Source organism: Ictidomys tridecemlineatus, chromosome 8, assembly GCF_052094955.1.
Source record: "Ictidomys tridecemlineatus isolate mIctTri1 chromosome 8, mIctTri1.hap1, whole genome shotgun sequence".
Classification (NCBI taxonomy): Eukaryota; Metazoa; Chordata; class Mammalia; order Rodentia; family Sciuridae; genus Ictidomys; species Ictidomys tridecemlineatus.
Window position 1 is genome coordinate 116792118 of NC_135484.1, and position 17870 is coordinate 116809987.

Sequence of the window (17870 nt, forward strand, 5' to 3'; positions counted from 1 at the left end):
CTCACTTTGTCCATTTGTAAAATGGGCCTTAGTCAACCATGCTGACTTCCAAAGGTGTGGAGAAGATACGAGGAAAGAATGATTTCTGAACTGCATTGCTAAGCTGAGGTGCTTAAGAAACTTCTCAATCGTGTTTTTTTATTAGTGTTGACTGAGGGAAGAGAGGGAAAATCAAGTAGGACTGGAATAAGGGACGGGGAAAAGTAGTGAGCCCCAGGAAGCCTCTCGGCCTGGCTGGGAAGTGGGCAGGGGGAGGGGGAGAGAGAGGAGGGGGAGAGAGAGGAGAGGGAGAGAGTGAGGACCAGCTTCCCCCCACAGCCCGCCCAGCCCGTGCCTCCAGGCTATAGGCCTGTGCATCCGCATCCGGTGGCCACCAAGAAACTTCCTCTAGAGGGAGCTGATTGCAGCTGGGTGCTGCCGGCACCTCTAGGATCGGTGGAGCCGCGCGGGTCCCTGGGGCCGCACCAGGACAAGCAAGGGCTGCATCCTGACACCAGGAATGCACTGACGCCGGTTCCTGGAAGCTGAGCCCAAAACCCTGCCGCTGGGAGCAGCCACCAGCCCTTGGGGATCTTCGGCTTTGGCCCTGCCGAGCTTTCCGGCTCTGGACCAGAGACTGGACAGGTAAGCCGGCAGTTCCCTCCATCTTCCCTAATCCTGCAAGTTTCAGCCTCAGCGTGGGGCAGAGAGCCCACCGAGAGCCGGGTAGGGAGGAGAAGTCTCGAGACTTGCCCAGGCAGGTCCCCATGCCCCGCTGGGGGTCTGGTCGCGACAGGCTACCTCTGGCTCCCCTTTCCCAGATAGCTCCCCCTCTAGCCTCGGCCCTGGATGGCCCTGAATGCCAGAGAACCAGGCAATTTAGCAATCTGGGAGGTTGGGAGAGGAGGTCAGAGCCAAGGTCAAGGGTAGGGAATAATACTTTCACAGAGCTTTCTGCTGCCCCGGGATCTCTAGACTGGGTCTGGGGCCAGGCCAGGCGTATCTTCCTGGGGAACATCCTTCGTAGGCCCAGCAAGCCAAGGAGATGGGGGTGGAATGGGAAGTTAGGCCACTGGGATGGTGGGGGTAGGCGGAGGCCCTGGTGAGCACAGGCCGCCGGCTTTGGGGGCTGTTCTGAGACTTCGTCTGCTCTCCAGCAGTGAGCCCCTGGGGAGGAAGGAGTTAGAGGGAGCCGGCGATTCCGTCAGCATCCCCTGGCAGTGCTGTCCCAGGGGGACCAGATTTTGGAGACCAGAGAAGAGGAAAGGGCATCTTAGGAAGAGGCTGGGGGGTGAGGGTGTGCAGGCAAAGAGCTATACAAGGCCTGGCGCCCAGGGGTGGGGGAGGGGAGGGTCTGCCTTTGCCTCATCCTTGTCCCTAAGAGGGTAGAGGTAGGAAAAACTGAGTGTACAGGTAGGTCAGCGCTCCCCTACCTCTTCTCAGGGAGCTCTTAGGTAACTTAAAAAATGATCCCAGGCCTAAGCGGAAGGAGGGTGAGTGAGGGAATGTGGGCCTGGGGCCAGGTAGGGGTCTGCAGCCCTAGGTACAGGGTGGGGCTGAGTCCTCTTCAAGGATGGGAGGAGGGGCGCTTCCTGCCTGGGTGATGGAGGACACTTGGAAAGAAGTGGGGCTCTGCAAGGGGTGCAAACTGAAAGTGAAACCGTTGAAATCAGGAAATACTCCCTCTGCCGGAATCGAGGCCATGCCCGCACTGGGCAAAGAGGAAAACTGGGGCTGGGAACCGGAGCACAGGTGTATGGCAGAGCTGTGTGGTGTGAGGCAGGTTGGGGGCTGTGTCAGCTGACTCCTGAGATCCTCCTGAAGGCAGGAGTGGGGAGGGCACAGACGGGGAGTTGCCGGATGGAGAGAGCTGCCCCGGGAAAAAGGACACCCTCTGAAATCCCAAATCCACAAACTGGAAGAGAAGATACACGGTGTGTGCACTCCTGGAGATCAGATAACCGTCCTGGCCTGCCCCAACTAGACTAGCCGTATGGCCTCAGGCACTAATCGCACCTCGCCTTCCTTTTCCCACCTGTCCCTGAGGGTGGCGATGCTTTATCTCACGGGGTAGGTGGGTTTTCAATACTCAGGAGTACACAGCAGGCTCTCAGGAGGTGTTTGCTGAAAGGCCTAAGTTGGAAAAAAAGTATGTTTCTGCCAGCCAGGGGGAAGTGGGCCCTTGAGGAGGGCCCTCAAGGGTCACTGGCTGGGAGGGGTCAAATGGGGTAGTGTGGGCTAGAGAGCCTGCAGGTGGCCCTAGGAGTAACTGAAAGAAACCTCAACCTCTGAAACTAGTGATGTGAAATGGGACACAAGAGCCACCAGGGCATGGCTGTGACCTTACCCCTCTAAAAGCTCCTGATTGCCGGTACAGATACCTAGATCCCTTGGTCTCTCCCTAATGCCTCACCTTTCTTTTCTTTTTTTTCTTGGTGGTGCTAGAGGTTGCACCCCGGGCCTTGGGCATGTGAGGCAGGCACTCTACCAGTTGAGCTGTATTCCCAGCCCCAACTGCCTCACCTTTCTGACCCCATCTCCTTAGAAAGATGGCCAGTGAGTCATTCAGAGAGTTCTCTTTCCTCTTGGAAGATACCGTTGGGACCCAAGGTAGAGGCAGCCTCTCTCGGGTCCCTGGTCAGAGCCCATCCCTATCTCTGCTTTTTCTCGCTCATTCCCACAGGCTGACACTGTCCTCTACTAAGACCTGAAAAATGGCATCCGGGCAAGGCCCAGGTCCTCCCAGTGAGGAATGTGGAGAGCCAGCCTCCGATTCTGGTAAGGGTCTTCTTGACCATGAACTCCCATAGACACAAGGGTTATCTGGAGGCTGGAGGGAGCCCATGTGGGTAGGGCCGAGAGGACTAAGGGCTGAGGTCCTACCTCAGCTCAGCTCCTTGAATAAAGGAGGAATGTATCTCCCAGCCCAAGGCTGGTGGCCCCTTGGGCTCAGAAATGGGAGCTGGCGTTGGAGATGGAGCCAAGCTTGAGTGGGCGGAGCCTGGGCTGGGAAGGTCCAGAGGTTGGGAGAGGCCCAGGAGCCAGCATGCAAGAGGGCACAGTGCCCTCCCTGCGCAGAGGGCGGGATTGAAGGTGAGGAGGGAGGGCAGGAGGATGGGGCCTGGCTGTTGTATCCCTGTAGTAGGAGAAATAAGGAAGTGAACTGGCTTATCACTGAGCGGAGTCTGCCGAAAACTCAATTGTTGTGACTTGGGGGAGGAAGTAAGATGGCCGCCTGCCTTCTCTCTTCCAAGTGGATGGCAGGGAGGCCAGGCTTAAGGCTCACTAGAGGCTGTTCCTTGGACTTGGGGTTCAGGTCTCATGACTCTATCTCCCTTTGTGACTTTTCTTGGCCCAAAGCTACCACTTGGAATTCTGTTTCTCCCCAAGGCCTGGGTGCCTCATGCACACAGAGGTAAACTCGGGAGCCCACATGCCTGGAATTACTCCCTGGCTCCACTGCTGGTTCCAGTTGTGTGACTTGGTCACCCTCTGCTGTGGTGTCTATAAACTGGAACTCTCCCCCTTCCCAGTTGATTGTGAGGACTGAGTGAATATCCCAGCAGAGGACCCCAGAGTGAGCACTAGGTGTCCACCATGGGGCCGGAGTGGGAACATTTCTATCTCGGGTGAGGACAGTCATGGCTTTGAAGAACACAGAGCCCCCCACAAAGGATGCACTGCTAGGGTCCAGTCTTCCCTTGCTGACTCCCAGCTTTGATCTCAGAGCAGCAGGTAGTCCAGGACACGGAGGAGGTTTTTCGTAGCTACGTTTATTACCGTCACCGGCAGGAGCAGGAGGCTGAGGGAGCAGCTGCCCCTGCTGACCCAGAGATGGTCTTGGCCCTAGAACCTACCAGGTAAGCCCTAGCCCCGTAGGGACATCTTTAAGGGGACAGAGGCTCAAATGGGGCTATGTGTGGGTCTGGGAGCCAGGGAGGCCTGGGGGGCTTCTCTCCTCCCATTACCACTCCTTTCTCATTTGGGTTCCCACTCCCATAAAAGATCATGCAGCCTTTTTGACACATGCCTTCCCCTTGTCCCTGAGCCCCGCCTTCATGTCAGCTAACACTGCCAGGGACCTTCAAGGAGAGGTACACAAGGCTGGGGCCCCTTGGGTAGAACCCCTCTGCTATAAGCCCATTTCCCACTGCCTCCTACTCCTGCAGTACCATGGGGCAGGTGGGTCGGCAGCTCGCTGTGATTGGTGACGACATCAACCGGCGCTACGACTCTGAGTTCCAGAGCATGCTTGAACAACTGCAACCTACAGCTGCGAATGCCTATGAACTCTTCACCAAGATCGCCTCCAGGTACCCGGCTGTCACTCTGTTCTGCCCACCCGTCACCACTGTGATGCACCCTGCCTATGTGATGGTCTCCCCAGCATGGACAGGCACACTCTTTCTTGTCAGTGTCAGGGGATATGTGTGCAGTCCCTGGTGTCTGTTAGCTCACATGTGGTCTTGGCGTGTCTCTCTCTCTCTCTCTCTCTCTCTCTCTCTCTCTCTCTCTCTCTCTCTCTCTGAGTTCCAGATTTGTCTTTTGGGCATAAGCTCACAGCTCTTATGAGTTCTGACACCAAGGACTTGACCGGTTAGATCAGGACACTGTGGGGAGCCCTGGGTTGGGAGGGTAAGATGGGCCATCTAAGGATGGCCCAGAGATGCTAAAGGTACTAAATACCCCCAGGACCTGGAAATGGCTCCCGATAATCTGGTACCTAAGAGGCAATCTCATATAGGGAGCAAAGCCACCAAAAGCTCAGTGGAAGAGTGCTTGCTTAGTATGTGTGAGGCCCTGGGTTCAATTCCTAGAACCTCAAAAAAAGAAAAAAAAAATCCTGATTCAACTCTCAATTTTTCTGTTGTTGGTGGTGGTTTTTTGTTTGTTTGTTTTGGTTTGGTTTGGTTTTGGTGCTGGGGATTGAACCCAGGAAGCTTTACCACTGAGCCACATCCCAGCCCTTTTTTTATTTTTTATTTTGAAGCAGGGTCTTGCTAAGTTGCTGAGGGCCTCACTAAATTGCTAAGGCTGGCCTTGAACTTGTGATTCTCCAACATCAGCCTCCTGAGTTGATAGGATCACAGGCATGTGCCACCACACCCAGCTTCATCCTAGCTTTGTCTCTAACTGCAGTTGTGAAACTTCTACCCCTTGGTCTCTTGATCTTTGAAGTAGGAAAAATACACTTAGAACAGTGTCCTCTTTTGCAAAGTGTCAGCCATCATTTCCACATGAGTTAGGGAAACAGTGTCAGGGAAATTTGGTTTTTTGTTTTGTTTTGGTTTGGTTTTAGTACCGGAGATTGAATTCGGGGAAACTCAACCACTGAGTCATATCCCCAGCCCTACTTTATATTTTATTTAGAGACAGGGTCTCACTGAGTTGCTTAGAACCTCACTGTTGCCTAAGCTGGCTTTGAATTTGCAATCCTTCTGTCCCAGCCTCCCAAGCCGCTGGGATTACAGGAGTGCACCACCGCACCTGGAGTGTCAGGGAAATGTAAAGGTGGTAAAGGTGCGAGTAGGTCATAGACTTACAATCAGTGCTCAGAGCTAAAATGTCTAGCCACCATGCCCCCATGCTGCTGTAATTCTGGGACCTGTCCTAATCTCTCTTCTGTCGTTTTCTCTCTGCTGTCCCCTCGGGCTGCCAGGCCAGCAGCAACACCCACAGGTAATCTCCCTGCTTCCTCTGTCCACTCATCTACCCTCTGCCATTTCTGTGCCTTGTTGGCCTGTGGCCTTGGGAAGCTACACTCCAGTAGTAGCTCCTATGCCCTCTGAGATTTCTCCTTTCCCAAATCAAGACCAGACTAAGGCAGCCTCTGCGGCCCTGATTCGCAGCTAAGCCATTAGCTTCCCATCTGGGAGAGGGGTGGGGTACAAGGAGGCAGGAGAGGGAGGGCAGGTGGAAGGGGCCCCCAGGAGCTCTCCACTGACCTGTGGCATGCTCTGCTCACAGCCTGTTTGAGAGTGGCATCAACTGGGGCCGTGTGGTGGCTCTCCTGGGCTTTGGCTATCGCCTGGCCTTACACGTCTACCGGCATGGCCTGACAGGCTTCCTGGGCCAGGTGACCCACTTTGTGGTCGACTTCATGTTGCATCGCTGCATTGCCCGGTGGATCGCACAGAGAGGAGGCTGGGTGAGTGCCTGGGGGTCACCCAATCCTTCCTGCTGCTGGGGTTGCCCTGGGGCCCAGTATCAGCCTTTCTTTGACCACCTTGTCTCTTCTGGCAGGTGGCCGCCCTGGACTTGGGCAACGGCCCAATCCGGAATGTGCTGGTGGTTCTGGCTGTGGTTCTGCTGGGCCAGTTTGTGGTACGAAGATTCTTCAAGTCATGACTCCTGGGGGGCCCTTTGGGGTTCAAGTGGGGACCCCTGACTGGATTTTAGCCAAAACTCCCTCCCCTCTCCCCTGCAGGGGTTCCCCCCAAGAGTACAGAAGCTTTAGCAAGTGGGCATTCCAGCAGTGGACCCCGTCCAGGGGTCATTCAGGCCACACAGGTGCCCCGACATTGCATGGTGCTAATGGGCCCCTTCTCTGGGCACTATCCTATCAGAGAGAGGCTGTAGCCTCTTTCCTCAGTTCTCTGGGACCCCCTTAGTCCTGTCTTTAGGGGGCTGGGGAGATTGATACCTTAGGGAGGCAAGAGGCTGGGAACCACTTCTTCCCAGGAAGTTCTAATGGTTTTAGCTTTTTATATACCCTTGGGAGGACCCATCCCCTTTCCCACCACTCTGTCCAGGGTCAGGATGTCTAGGGTATGCTGGTCAGTGGGTCAACACTGTGCCCCCCGGACTCAGCTCTTCTGGAAAATCAGAGCCCGAGAGGTGGGACTGGAGTACAGTCCTGGCCCTCCCTAAACATGGCTCCCAGGAACAGGACTGGTTGGTGTAGGGGGTCAAGGACCTGCTCAGCTCCCCTCCTGCTCCCACTCCCCCACTCCTCCACTCCATGTTGGCCTTGTGGTTGGACTCTCAGGGATTCTGGGCCTGGGGTGTGAGGCAGAGGTGGGATTGGAGGTGGCAGTGCAGATTAGAATGTTCTGAACATATCCATCAGGACCCTCCAAGCCTGCCACCCACCCACCCCCAGGTCCTCTCAGTTCTTCCCCTTCCCCTCACCTGAAACCACTTGCTTCCAATCCAGTCACTACAGGTAAAGACCCTCCCTTGGGTTCTTGGGTAAGCAGGTGTGCTGAGGCCCCCTGCTTGCCAGTTGCAGGGCCTAGGGCTTGGTTTATTTTAAGGAAAAGGAGAGCTCAGAAGCAGTGTCTGAGTGGGAGGGGGTCTTTATCATCAGGAGCCATCCTGAAGCTGGAATTGCCTCATGGCCTGGGCATAGTGTAATCTGAATGGGAGAACTGTGAATACTTGAACTCCACCCCCACCCCACACTCCATGCTCCTCGCCTGCCTAGGCTCCTCCTGGAAGCAGTGGCAGTACCTTCTCTATCGTGTACAGCCTAGGGACTTGGGGACAAGGGGAGGGAAGTTGTTGATTAAGCCAAATGCAGAGAGGGGATGCAGATGGAGACTGCTGGCCACCTGACACCCTGTCCTCTGACTGTGTTTGGAAATAAACTGTGCAATCCCCCACCTGGTATTTCTGTATCCTCTGCTACCTCTCTCCATCAGGCTGGGGTGCAGGAAGCTGAGCATGCTGACAGGTACCTGTCTTATTATTGAAAAAGATCTCAGTAAGCCTCCAGAATTCTGAGATTGGGTGTTATTCTCCACCCCGTTGACTAGAAGACCTTGGTCCCTCCCCACCAACTCTAGGCCCTTCTCCATGGACTTCCCATTCCTTTGGGTTCCAGGTTATTTCTCACCCCTTTAAGAAGCCAGGGATCCTTTGACTACTGAGTAGGTATAGCAGCTACACAAGACTGAGGACTCCCTAGGCCACCCCAAGTCTGGCCTGAATTCCTCTCCCTCCCTGGGCCTGCTGCCTATGCTGGCTCAAAAGGCTCTTCTCCCCCACGTTAGTTCTGCCTGGGACACAATGTCCCAGCTCCCCCTTCCTGATGTCGCCACAGGCACACCACACACACACACAGGGCTTTTTTCATTCTAGGAGTCTTGATTCTGCATGGGAGTCCCTAAAGGGAGGCAGTCAGAGGTGATAAAAATAACAAGCATGGGGGCGTTGAAATGTTCCAAAATCTACCAAGTCTTTTCAGTCCTGGGCACCCTGGTCTGTGTTTCTGATACCCTTCCAAAACTGTCACACGTGAGTCCAAGAGGACCGGTGACCGTGACCTTCTTCACTTGCCAAGCCCCTTTCCTCTCCACGAGGGCCTTAATAGTCTGTTTCACTATCAGTGGTGAAAAGGAAAAAGCAGAGGCTGGGGCAGTAGTGGCAGGAAGGATGGTTGCTGCAAGACCTGCTACAACCAGGAAGAGCTCATACACAACATTTATGTTACTATATGCCAGGCTTTATGCTGAGAATTTATTATCAATGCCCAAAATTAAAGTTATGGGCGGCAGGGGGTCTAAGGTTGTGACTCAGTGGTAGAGCACTTGCCTAGCATGTGCAAGGCACTGGGTTGGATTCTCAGCACCACATATAAATAAATAAAGGTCCATCAATAATTAATAAAAATATATTTTTTAAAACGTATGGGGTTGGTGCACGCGTGTGTTCTCAAGTGTCCACTTGACAGATCAGGAAGCAGGTTCCTCCCCAGAGTCACTCAGGAAGGAAAGGACAGGCAGCTAGCATAGGCAATCTGAATAATGGCTATAGGTTTTACTTGGAGACAGAAGGGCAAGGAAGCCCATGGTCTCGCGGCCAGGCACCCGCCGTGGCAAAGGGTGCCAGGTGGCCTCTAGCTATCCCTGTGCAGCCGCGGAGCCACCCTCAATCTCACAGAGTGAGGCTCAGAGTGCGCGACTGCCCGAGACCAAAATGGCCGCCGCTGCGTCGAGCACGCAAGCGTACCCTTTTGTGGGCGGGGTCTCCGAAGACGTGTCCCTTTCCGCTAGCTTTTGCGGTTTGGGGGATGATAACAGCGTGAGGCACTGAGCGAACAGCTGCGGATGACTTCCGTTGGGAATGTGGCGAGGTGGGCAGTGGCAGGAACTATGTGATCTTCTCTGCTTCTTTAAGAAAGGACTTGGAACACTATCCTGAAAGGCGTGGAGAGCCTCAAAAGATTTTTGCCTTTTGGCCTTCACCTAATTGGGTTGGATTTTTTTTTCCTGCGGTGCTGGTGAGCAGAAACCATGTTCATGCTTCTTGGGACTCTTCCTCTGAGTTGCATCCATCTTTCTTTCTTTTCTTTTCTTTTATTTATTTTGTCTTTGCCTAGCCTGGCACCCTCCACACCCTTTATTCTGCTACCAAGATAAAGTTTCAAAAACCTAAATCCAATGCATTCTGGAGTTGTGAAAACCAAGGGGATTAAAGTTAGGTTAGCCAGAATAAGCCAAGGGCTAGGGAACAGAAGGGAGCAGGAATTAAGGCTATTGAGTCAACGAAACTTGTGGGTCGGGAACCCAGTAAGGCACGACTGTGATCTGAGTGACTCAGGAGACTGAGGCAGGAAAATCACAAGTTTGAGGCCACCTGGGTAACTTAGCGAGACCTGTCTCCAAATTAAAAATGAAAAAAATCTGGGGATGTTCAATCAACTTTGCAACAATAACCCGCCACCCCCCTCAAAAAAACAAAACAAAACAAAACAACCAAGTGAACTTACTTTATTCCTCAAAAGTTGTAGTTGTTCTGAAATTGGTATTTATTTCCACCAATATGTCTGATTCCTTGTAGTTTGGTACCCTTGAGCTCACAGGGAAGCCATGGGAAAGGAGCAGTGTTTAGCTGTCATCTGCTCAGCTCTACAGTTTCAGTATAAATATCTCTTCTTGATGACAGCAGCCTTGCATTCTCCTAACCCCTACCCCCAAAGTTGCACCTTCATGTGTTTTTTTTGTTTGTTTTTGTTTTTTGTACCAGGGATTGAACCCAGGGATGCTTAACCACTGAGCAACATCTCCAGCTTTTTATATATTTTATTTAGAAACAGTCTTGCTGAGTTGCTTAGAGCCTCACTAAACTGCTAAGGCTGGCTTTGAACTTGGGATCCTCATGCCACTGGGCCAGGCATGTATTTATTTTATCTGCTCTGAAGAAAGTAGATTTTAGGTCACTGAATGTCCATTCAAATCCTTTTATTTGAAAAAATCCTTTTTCTAAAACCACTCAGTTTATTTGAACAAGTTTTTATCCTAGCCACCTGGATACCATAAAAATAAACTAAAATGAATTATTTAGTTAATTAAAATAAATGGAAACACCATATCCTGTTCCAATTATACACACATCAAATGCAGAGGCCCCTGATTCCAGACACTTGTAAAATGCATATTTAATTCAGTTTGAGCAAAACAGATACTCATCATCTGATGTGTGTGTGTGTGTGTGTGTGTGTGTGTGTGTGTGTGTGATGTGATGTGTGTGTATGGAGTTACCAAAGATTGCTGGAGGTGTTCAAAGTCAGGGATCAGAAGATCAGCAAAATACAGTTTCTGGGGTGTGCTCACCAACTGCTGAGACATGTTAAAAATAAACATAAGGGGGAAAGATGAACACAAGGCTCCTGGGATATAAAAGTAAGATGTGGACACCAGGAGGATTCAGTTCACCAGGTAATAGAACAAAAAGTAATGAACTAACCTACTGAGAGAGCTGTGATTAGAAGCAGATCCCCTGGAAATTTTGATGAATGATGCATTAGAGGGGGGATTTCGCATGACCAAGATCAGGTGATGGAGAACAACAGGCAAAACCCAGACTTGAAAAAAGTCCCTTCATAACTATGAGGACTGGCCTCAGAGTGCTCTGAGACCAAGAAAGGCAGACAGTTCCTGGATTGCATAGTTCTTGGGGGACTTACTGATGAAAGTGTGGCCCTGGGCAGCAGAGAGACTAGTTGGAGCCACACAATTTGGGTTAGAAAGAGGGGCATATTTGCATTAGGACAAAAGGTAACTTCATCTAGGTTGGAATGAACCTGATGTATCTTAAGCAGTCTCATACCTAGAGCTAGGGTCCGATTATCAAGTCCCACATATGACCCTAATGGTTTTATCTATTTATGGTTTGCTGGGAAACTATGCAGGAAAAACCAGGTAGGGTTACTTGGAGGATTGATGGCTATGACTCAAGATAGCTTCAATCATATCAAAATGAAGTGGTATAATGGTTGACACAAATATTGAAACCACAGAATCTTCCTACACCTGGAGTATGTGACTTTGCAATGGATGGGGTAGGCACCAAGAGTATGCATGTGAGGTCGTGAAAGTGAGTGTATGACATTTGGTGAGTAACAGGAGTAGGGATTGATGGTTAGAATCAACGTAGGAATCAATTCAACTCTTAGCCCCATTTTTCTCAACACTTTCTTTGCAATCCTGGAACTATCCCTGGTTCCCAGTGCCTCAACCTTTTCCAGTCAGCTTTGGCTAAGGACACAGCATAAAGACAGCTCAAAGCTGTATCCTCCAAGACATCACCAGGTGAACCTATTCTGTGAAGTTCATGGCACAGACTTATGTGATAACTGGCTACATGGAAGCTGGACTCACCAACCTTCTCATGTTTTGACTTAATTCTCTCTAACCTGACCTCTGATCCCATTGAAGGCTGTGGGAGACCAAACTTTAACGTGACTGAGTCACTCCCTGCCTGGGTGATGAGGCTTCAGGCAGCAGCTGCTGCTAGACTGCCCTGTCCTTCTTGGATTCCAGTGACAGTGTCTTGTGCATGGTGGGCGTGCCTTCCTACAGCCCCATGGGTGGAGCTACGCTCACCTGTTCCTTTGTAATATCACCCCCTTTCCCTGTTTGGGATAGAATGTTCCATGAAAACACCCTTTGAGTGTCCCCTTCTCTTACTTTGCCCTTGAGTGTGGCCTACCTAGATGTCAGTCAACCTGCTGATAGTGGACATCATCTAGACTCAGCCCCCTGAAACCTGACCCCTTACCTCATTTGAATGGCTTCTGCTCAATAAAAGGGGTCAACACATACAGGCTCTCTCTCTTTCTGAGGACCCTTAAGGTCAGAGGAGCCGTTACAGCAACCCCAAAGAAACAGGTATTTGTGTCTCTTTGCGTGGTTATTTCGTGCAGCCCAGTTAGCCCAGTTCTGGAGTAACCCCTGCGTGTTTTAGCCACAAAGAAAACCCAGAAGAAGGCATCTTTTCCAATTTATTTCTAGTGGATGGTTGGGCTTCCTTAAGAATATGAACAGTGGGCTGGGCATGTAGCTCTGTGGTAGAGCACTTACCTAACATTCACAAGGCCCTGGGTTCAATCCCCATCTCTCCCTCTCTCTCTCTCTCTCTCATACACAAATACAAGAGCCCGGTGTTGTGGCACATACCTGTAATCCCAGCAACTCCAGAGGCTGAGGCAAGGAAGATCTCAAGTTTGATACCAATTTGGTAACTTAGGATAACCTCAACATAAAAAAAGGACTAGGGTTGTAGCTCAGTGATAATTCACCCCTCAGTTTAATCCCCAGTACTGCAAAAAGAAAACAACAACAAAATGTAAAGAAGGGCTATAGGCAGCACTAAAACCCAAGTGATACCCTAGTAAGGGACTATGAGAATTCCCCTGGTGATATGTGTAGTATAATGTGTAATGGGAAAGATTTTTTTTTTTTTTGGTACTTGGTACTAGGGACTGAAGCCAAGGGCATTTAACCACTGAAACATCCCCAGCCCTTTTAATTTTTTTTTTATTTTGAACTAAGTTGCTTAGGGCCTTGCTTAATGTGTGAGGCTGGCCTTGAACTTACAATCCTCCTGCCTCAGCCTCCTGAGCCACTGGAATTACAGGTGTGCACCATCACACCTAGCAAGACTGTCTTAACATGACCTTGGACTTTCATTCTGGGTGGCCTGAACAAGGGCCTGACTCTCCTGGTGAGAGGAGCCACACCTAGGCTCCCAAACTCAGCTTACCACAGGACTGGGAACTGTTCTGAGTATCCCACACATGGCTTTGCCTTCTCTGAGCATCATCCCTACCCTCATGGAACACAGGCCTACAGTGTCCAGGCTGGCATGGAAATCAGCTGAGGCCTAGACACATTTGACATAAATTCCTTCAATAACAAAGTTCTTAAGCTGTCTTCCAGGAAAAGCTCCAGGCTCTTACTAAGGATTCTTAGGGTTTGGGGCTAGGGATGTAGCACAGTGATAGAGTGCTTACCTAGCAAGTACAAGGTTCTGGGTTAAGTCTCCAGCACTGCAAAGGAAAAAAAAAAAAAAAAGATTCTTAGGGGTTTGAAATTAGCCTTTCAAAAATGGACATGAGCAGATGCCAGTTTGTCCTATTTAATGACATCACAAACTCAAAATCCCTCATGCAGGGTTGGGGATACAGCTCAGTTGGTAGAGTGCTTGCCTTGCATGCACAAGGCCCTGGGTTCAATCCCCAGCACCACAAAAAGGTGAAAAAAAAAAAAAAGAAATCCTTCATGCTGAACATAACCTTCCCAAGAAATATGTACCTTCTTGTCATTCAACCAATAAGCTGCTTATCCTCCCTCCCTTCCTATAAATTCCCCCACTACCGACTAATCCAGTCTAGGAGGGAGAGTTGAGTTTATAGCTCCTACTCTCTTTGCCAGTAAGCCACACAATCCCTCTTTGGGCTGGACATACAGCACCTACCTAGTATGTACAAGGCCCTGGATTAAAAAAAAAAAAAAACATTTTTGCAAAAAAGAAAAACCAGTGTGCCACGGTATTGACTCCTGTGTGCATCTGACAGTGAGCCTTGCTCAATGACAATAGCCTCAGACAGTTCTCGTAGTGGGCTGGCACCCTACCCCAGACTATGGGGGGAGTGCCAAGCAGCCTGATGTTCCTAGGTTTACAAGGTCACTCTCTCAGGCTGGCCCTATGCACAGGTAGAGAGATGGTAGGAAGGCCCTTTGTGGGCCCAGCTGCTGCTGTGTTGGTGGCCTCCCACAGGAAGAGAGCGGGTCAGGGACCCATGCAGCCCCCCTTCCTCCTGACACCATGTGTATGTGTATGTGTGTGTGTGTGTGTGTGTATCTCAGAGGATTAAACCTAGGGGCACTTTTGGGTGTGTATATGTGTATGTGTGTGAGAGAGAGAGGATTAAACCCAGGGACACTGTACCACTAAACTACATTCCCAGCCCTTTTTTTTCTTTATTTTGAGATGGGTCTCACCAAATTGCTGAAGCTGGTGTGAACTTGTGATCCTCCTGCCTCAGCCTCCAGAGTTGCTGGGATTGCAGGCCTGCGCCACCACGCTTGGTTGACCACTTGTTTTCTCTTTACCCAATATAGCCTATTACCAGATTGTGTGATGCTGCATAATTTGTCTCAAATCCAGTGAAAAGTAACTTGTAGAAGATGATAGAGAGAGCTGGAGCAAAGGGGGTTAGGGGGAGGATGGGATCTCCTATTACATTGGACTACTAGCTTCTCAGGGGCCGCCCTGGCACCAAGGTTTCTTGTCATTGTGCCTCTTCTGCTTCTGGTCTCCCTGAGGCAGATGTACGTTCCTTACTCATCTTTCTATCTCTGACTTCTCATTTCCACTTTTCTACTGCAAAGGCCTTGGGGTGTATTCTCTGTTTTTTAAATTTTATTTATTTATTTTTTTTTTTGAAGAAGGGGATTTTGCTCTGTTGCCCCAGCTGATCTTAGATCTGTAGACTCAAATGATCCTCCTGAGTAGCTGGAACCACAGGCATGTTTAGCATGTGCCACCACACCTGGCTTTTAAGTTAAATGTTTTATGCCTGTTTTATGCCGGGTGTGGTGGAGCATACCTGTAACCCCAGCTATGCAGGAGGCTGAGACAGGAGGGTCACTTGAAACCATGAGTTCAATCCCAGCCTGGGCTGGGGATGTAGCTCAATGGTAGAGCTCTTGCCTAACATCCACCAGGCCCTGGTTAAACCCTAGGTTCAATCCTCTGTACTACAAAATAAGGTATACCTGACTGGGTGCAGTGGCACACAATTCTAATACCAGCTACTCACAAGGCTGAGGTAAGAGGATTGCAAGTTCAAGACCAGCCTCAGCAATTTAGTGAGATGTCTATCAAAACAGAAAATAAAAAGGATATAATTCGGTGTTCAAGTACCCCTGGGTTCAATCCTCAGCAGCAAAAAAAAAAAAAAAAAAAAAAACTTTTTTATTTTTAAATTTTTTTAAAAAATAATACTAGGAATAGAACCCAGGTCCTCACACATGCTAAGCAAATGCTCTACTACTAAACTATACCCCAATACCCCAACCCAGAGGTGTATTCTCAGTGTTCCAGATTTTGGTAATGGGCCCACCCAACTCAGCTCACCCCACTAGACCAGTAGAATTTGCATGTCATCCTTGGGCAGGGGCTATGCTAATCGTCTCTGTATCATTACAATTTTAGTATATGTGCTGCTGGAGAGAACACTTATTTTTTATTTTGAGATAAGGTCTTGCTAACTTAGGGCCTTGCTAAATTGCTGAGGCTACCCTTGAATTTGTAGTCCTCGTGCCTCAGCTTCCAGAATTCATAGGATTACAGGCATGCACCACCATGACCCAGCTTAAGGTGTCTATTTCTTAATTTGTTATAATACTCAAGAGAATCAGGTATATTGAAGAATCTGACAGATGAGTCTTGTGATATCAAATTGAATTTAGTAATTTATTTTAGACTTGTGACTGGAAGCTGAACGTTGAAGATATTTTGATTATGTTTGTAAACAATATTGGAATCTTTAAGATGACTTGATTTGCCACATCTGAAAGCTTGAATTATTAGGTTTATGAGAATTATTTACACGTTTAACATTTTTTTGTTTCTCGTTTGACTTGTAAATCTGTCCTTTGAGGAATTTGAAGTGCTTGGGAAAAAAATCAAGTATGTTAAATTTGTAAATGTAGTTTAAATATTTAAGAGAATTTAATTAACTAGGTTTGTAAATAGTATGAAAAATGTTCAGCCAAATTTAATATGTCAAGCCCATGGGCTAATTGAACATTAATCAGGGAACAAGTTATTGCTTTTATTTTTATACAAAATTTATAAGATTTCTAAATAAATCAGGGTATGCAAATTAACCTTAAGAATCTAGGGGCTGGGGATGTGGCTCAAGCGGTAGCGCGCTCGCCTGGCATGCGTGCGGCCTGGGTTCGATCCTCAGCACCACATACACACAAAGATGTTGTGTCCGACGAGAACTAAAAAATTAAGATCAAAAATTCTCTCTCTCTCCTCTCTCACTCTCTCTTTAAAAAAAAAAAAAAAAAAAAAGAATCTAGGAAAATCTGGGCTGGGGATGTGGCTCAAGCGGTAGCAAGCTCTCCTGGCATGCATGCGGCCCGGGTTCGATCCTCAGCACCACATACAAAGATGTTGTGTCCGCCGAAAAATAAAAAAATAAATATTAAAAATTTTCTCTCTCTCTCTCTCTCTCTCTCTCAAAAAAAAAAGAATTTAGGAAAATCTGCTTTAAAATTTACAAACTTAAGAAATTGAAAATTAATTTCAACATAAGCAACTGTGAATAGTCCTTTTTGCTCTCAAATATCTGTCCTAGGATGTTCACCCACCTAGACATGACTATTCTGTTGTCAAATGTTTTCCTTCCTGAGAACTCTTTCACCTGGCTCTGTCTTTTATCATGTTAAATAACATTTCAGGAAAAATTGGTTTTGGACTGGGCTCCTGCACAGGGCCCTATAAACTAGGCTGAAAATCAAAATCATGCTAAAATTTCCTGTCCCTGTAACTGAAAGCTGGGTTCCTGTCCCCAAAGAGAATCAATGACAATTTAATAATGAGGATTCAGATTTGAGAAAAAGGAAAAAAGAAAAATTGTTGCTTTGCTAGCAAAGGAGAAACACAGGGGACTCCAGTCCCAAAGGCTGTGACTCTCCCAATCTGGAGGGACTGGAGGGGGGTGGGGGGGTGGAGTGTTTAAAGGAACTCTTAAAAGTTTACATTCCAGGTGTGCTCTGGTAGGGGGTCCCAGGGCACCTTGATGGCCTGTTAGAATTCACTTGTTAATTTGGGAGAAATTCACTTGCAGATCCTCTGCAGGCTTCTCCTTCTCATAGTGGGTGTTTATCAAGGACAATAAACTTGGGAAAGAAAAGATAACATGATAAGATTGTCTTTCTAATCTTGTTAGAGACAGAAAAAAAGAGAGAAGAGAGGAAAAAAAAACATTAAAAAAATAAAATAAACCTTAGAGCAATGATTATATTCAGAAGGCAAAGAGTCCACTGTCACAACCCCAAACCTAAACTAAGGTTTTTGTTTGTTTTGGTTATGGGGACTGAACTCAACGTTTACAGCCTCACTAAATTGCTGAGGCTGTCATTGAACTTGTGATCCTCCTGCCTTAGCTTCCGGGTCGCTGGGAGTACCTGTGTGCTCCACTGCCACCGTGCCAAGCACTCTAAATTCTTACTTGACCTTAAGGAAATCAGGAGTGATAACAGCCAAAGTTCGTCAAAAGGCTAGTTTCAATTGGCATGATGATGAAGTTTCCTCTGCCTTAATCCTTACCAAAAAAGCTAACCTGAAGTAATCTGATGTTAACCATTTTGCTATTTTTTTGTTGTTTTCTCTGTTCCCGCCTTCAAAGGAAAGTAACTTTGAAATGACCCATCTGTTTTGTGTTTATGTTTCCGCTTTCATTTTATTTATTTTATTTTATTTAGCCTTCTGTCTTATACAACCACTTCAGCGGGGCTCATTAGAACATTTCTATGCGATGAGGTTTTTGCCCCATTCTAAAACGGATAATAAAGCCCAGTAGCCACTTTAAATGTGTCATTTTGTCCTTTGACACTGGAAGAAGATTCACTAAACTGTAGAAGTAA

At 48.6% G+C, this 17870-nt stretch overlaps 1 protein-coding gene and 1 non-coding gene across 5 annotated transcripts; one reads left to right on the plus strand and one right to left on the minus strand.

Moving 5' to 3' along the window:
• Positions 1 to 377: 377 nt before the first annotated feature.
• Positions 378 to 7583, plus strand: Bak1 (BCL2 antagonist/killer 1). Of its 4 annotated transcripts, none has more exons than XM_040282485.2 (6): positions 378 to 624; positions 2663 to 2757; positions 3695 to 3839; positions 4149 to 4292; positions 5947 to 6127; positions 6223 to 7583. In XM_040282485.2, the coding sequence occupies exons 2-6, from the start codon at positions 2694 to 2696 to the stop codon at positions 6325 to 6327; spliced, it is 639 nt and encodes a 212-aa protein (XP_040138419.1). In that variant the 5' UTR covers positions 378 to 624; positions 2663 to 2693; the 3' UTR covers positions 6328 to 7583. The 4 variants fall into 4 exon arrangements, with proteins under 4 accessions (XP_040138419.1, XP_005318862.1, XP_077876315.1 ...); XM_005318805.5 differs by having other exon boundaries at positions 381 to 624; positions 3707 to 3839; XM_078020189.1 differs by lacking the exon at positions 378 to 624 and adding an exon at positions 1362 to 1913.
• Positions 7584 to 15340: 7757 nt separating this feature from the next.
• On the minus strand, positions 15341 to 15447 carry LOC120889434 (U6 spliceosomal RNA). The gene has a single exon (XR_005733323.1). It is a non-coding gene; the product is annotated as a U6 spliceosomal RNA (small nuclear RNA).
• Between the last annotated feature and the right edge of the window lie 2423 nt (positions 15448 to 17870).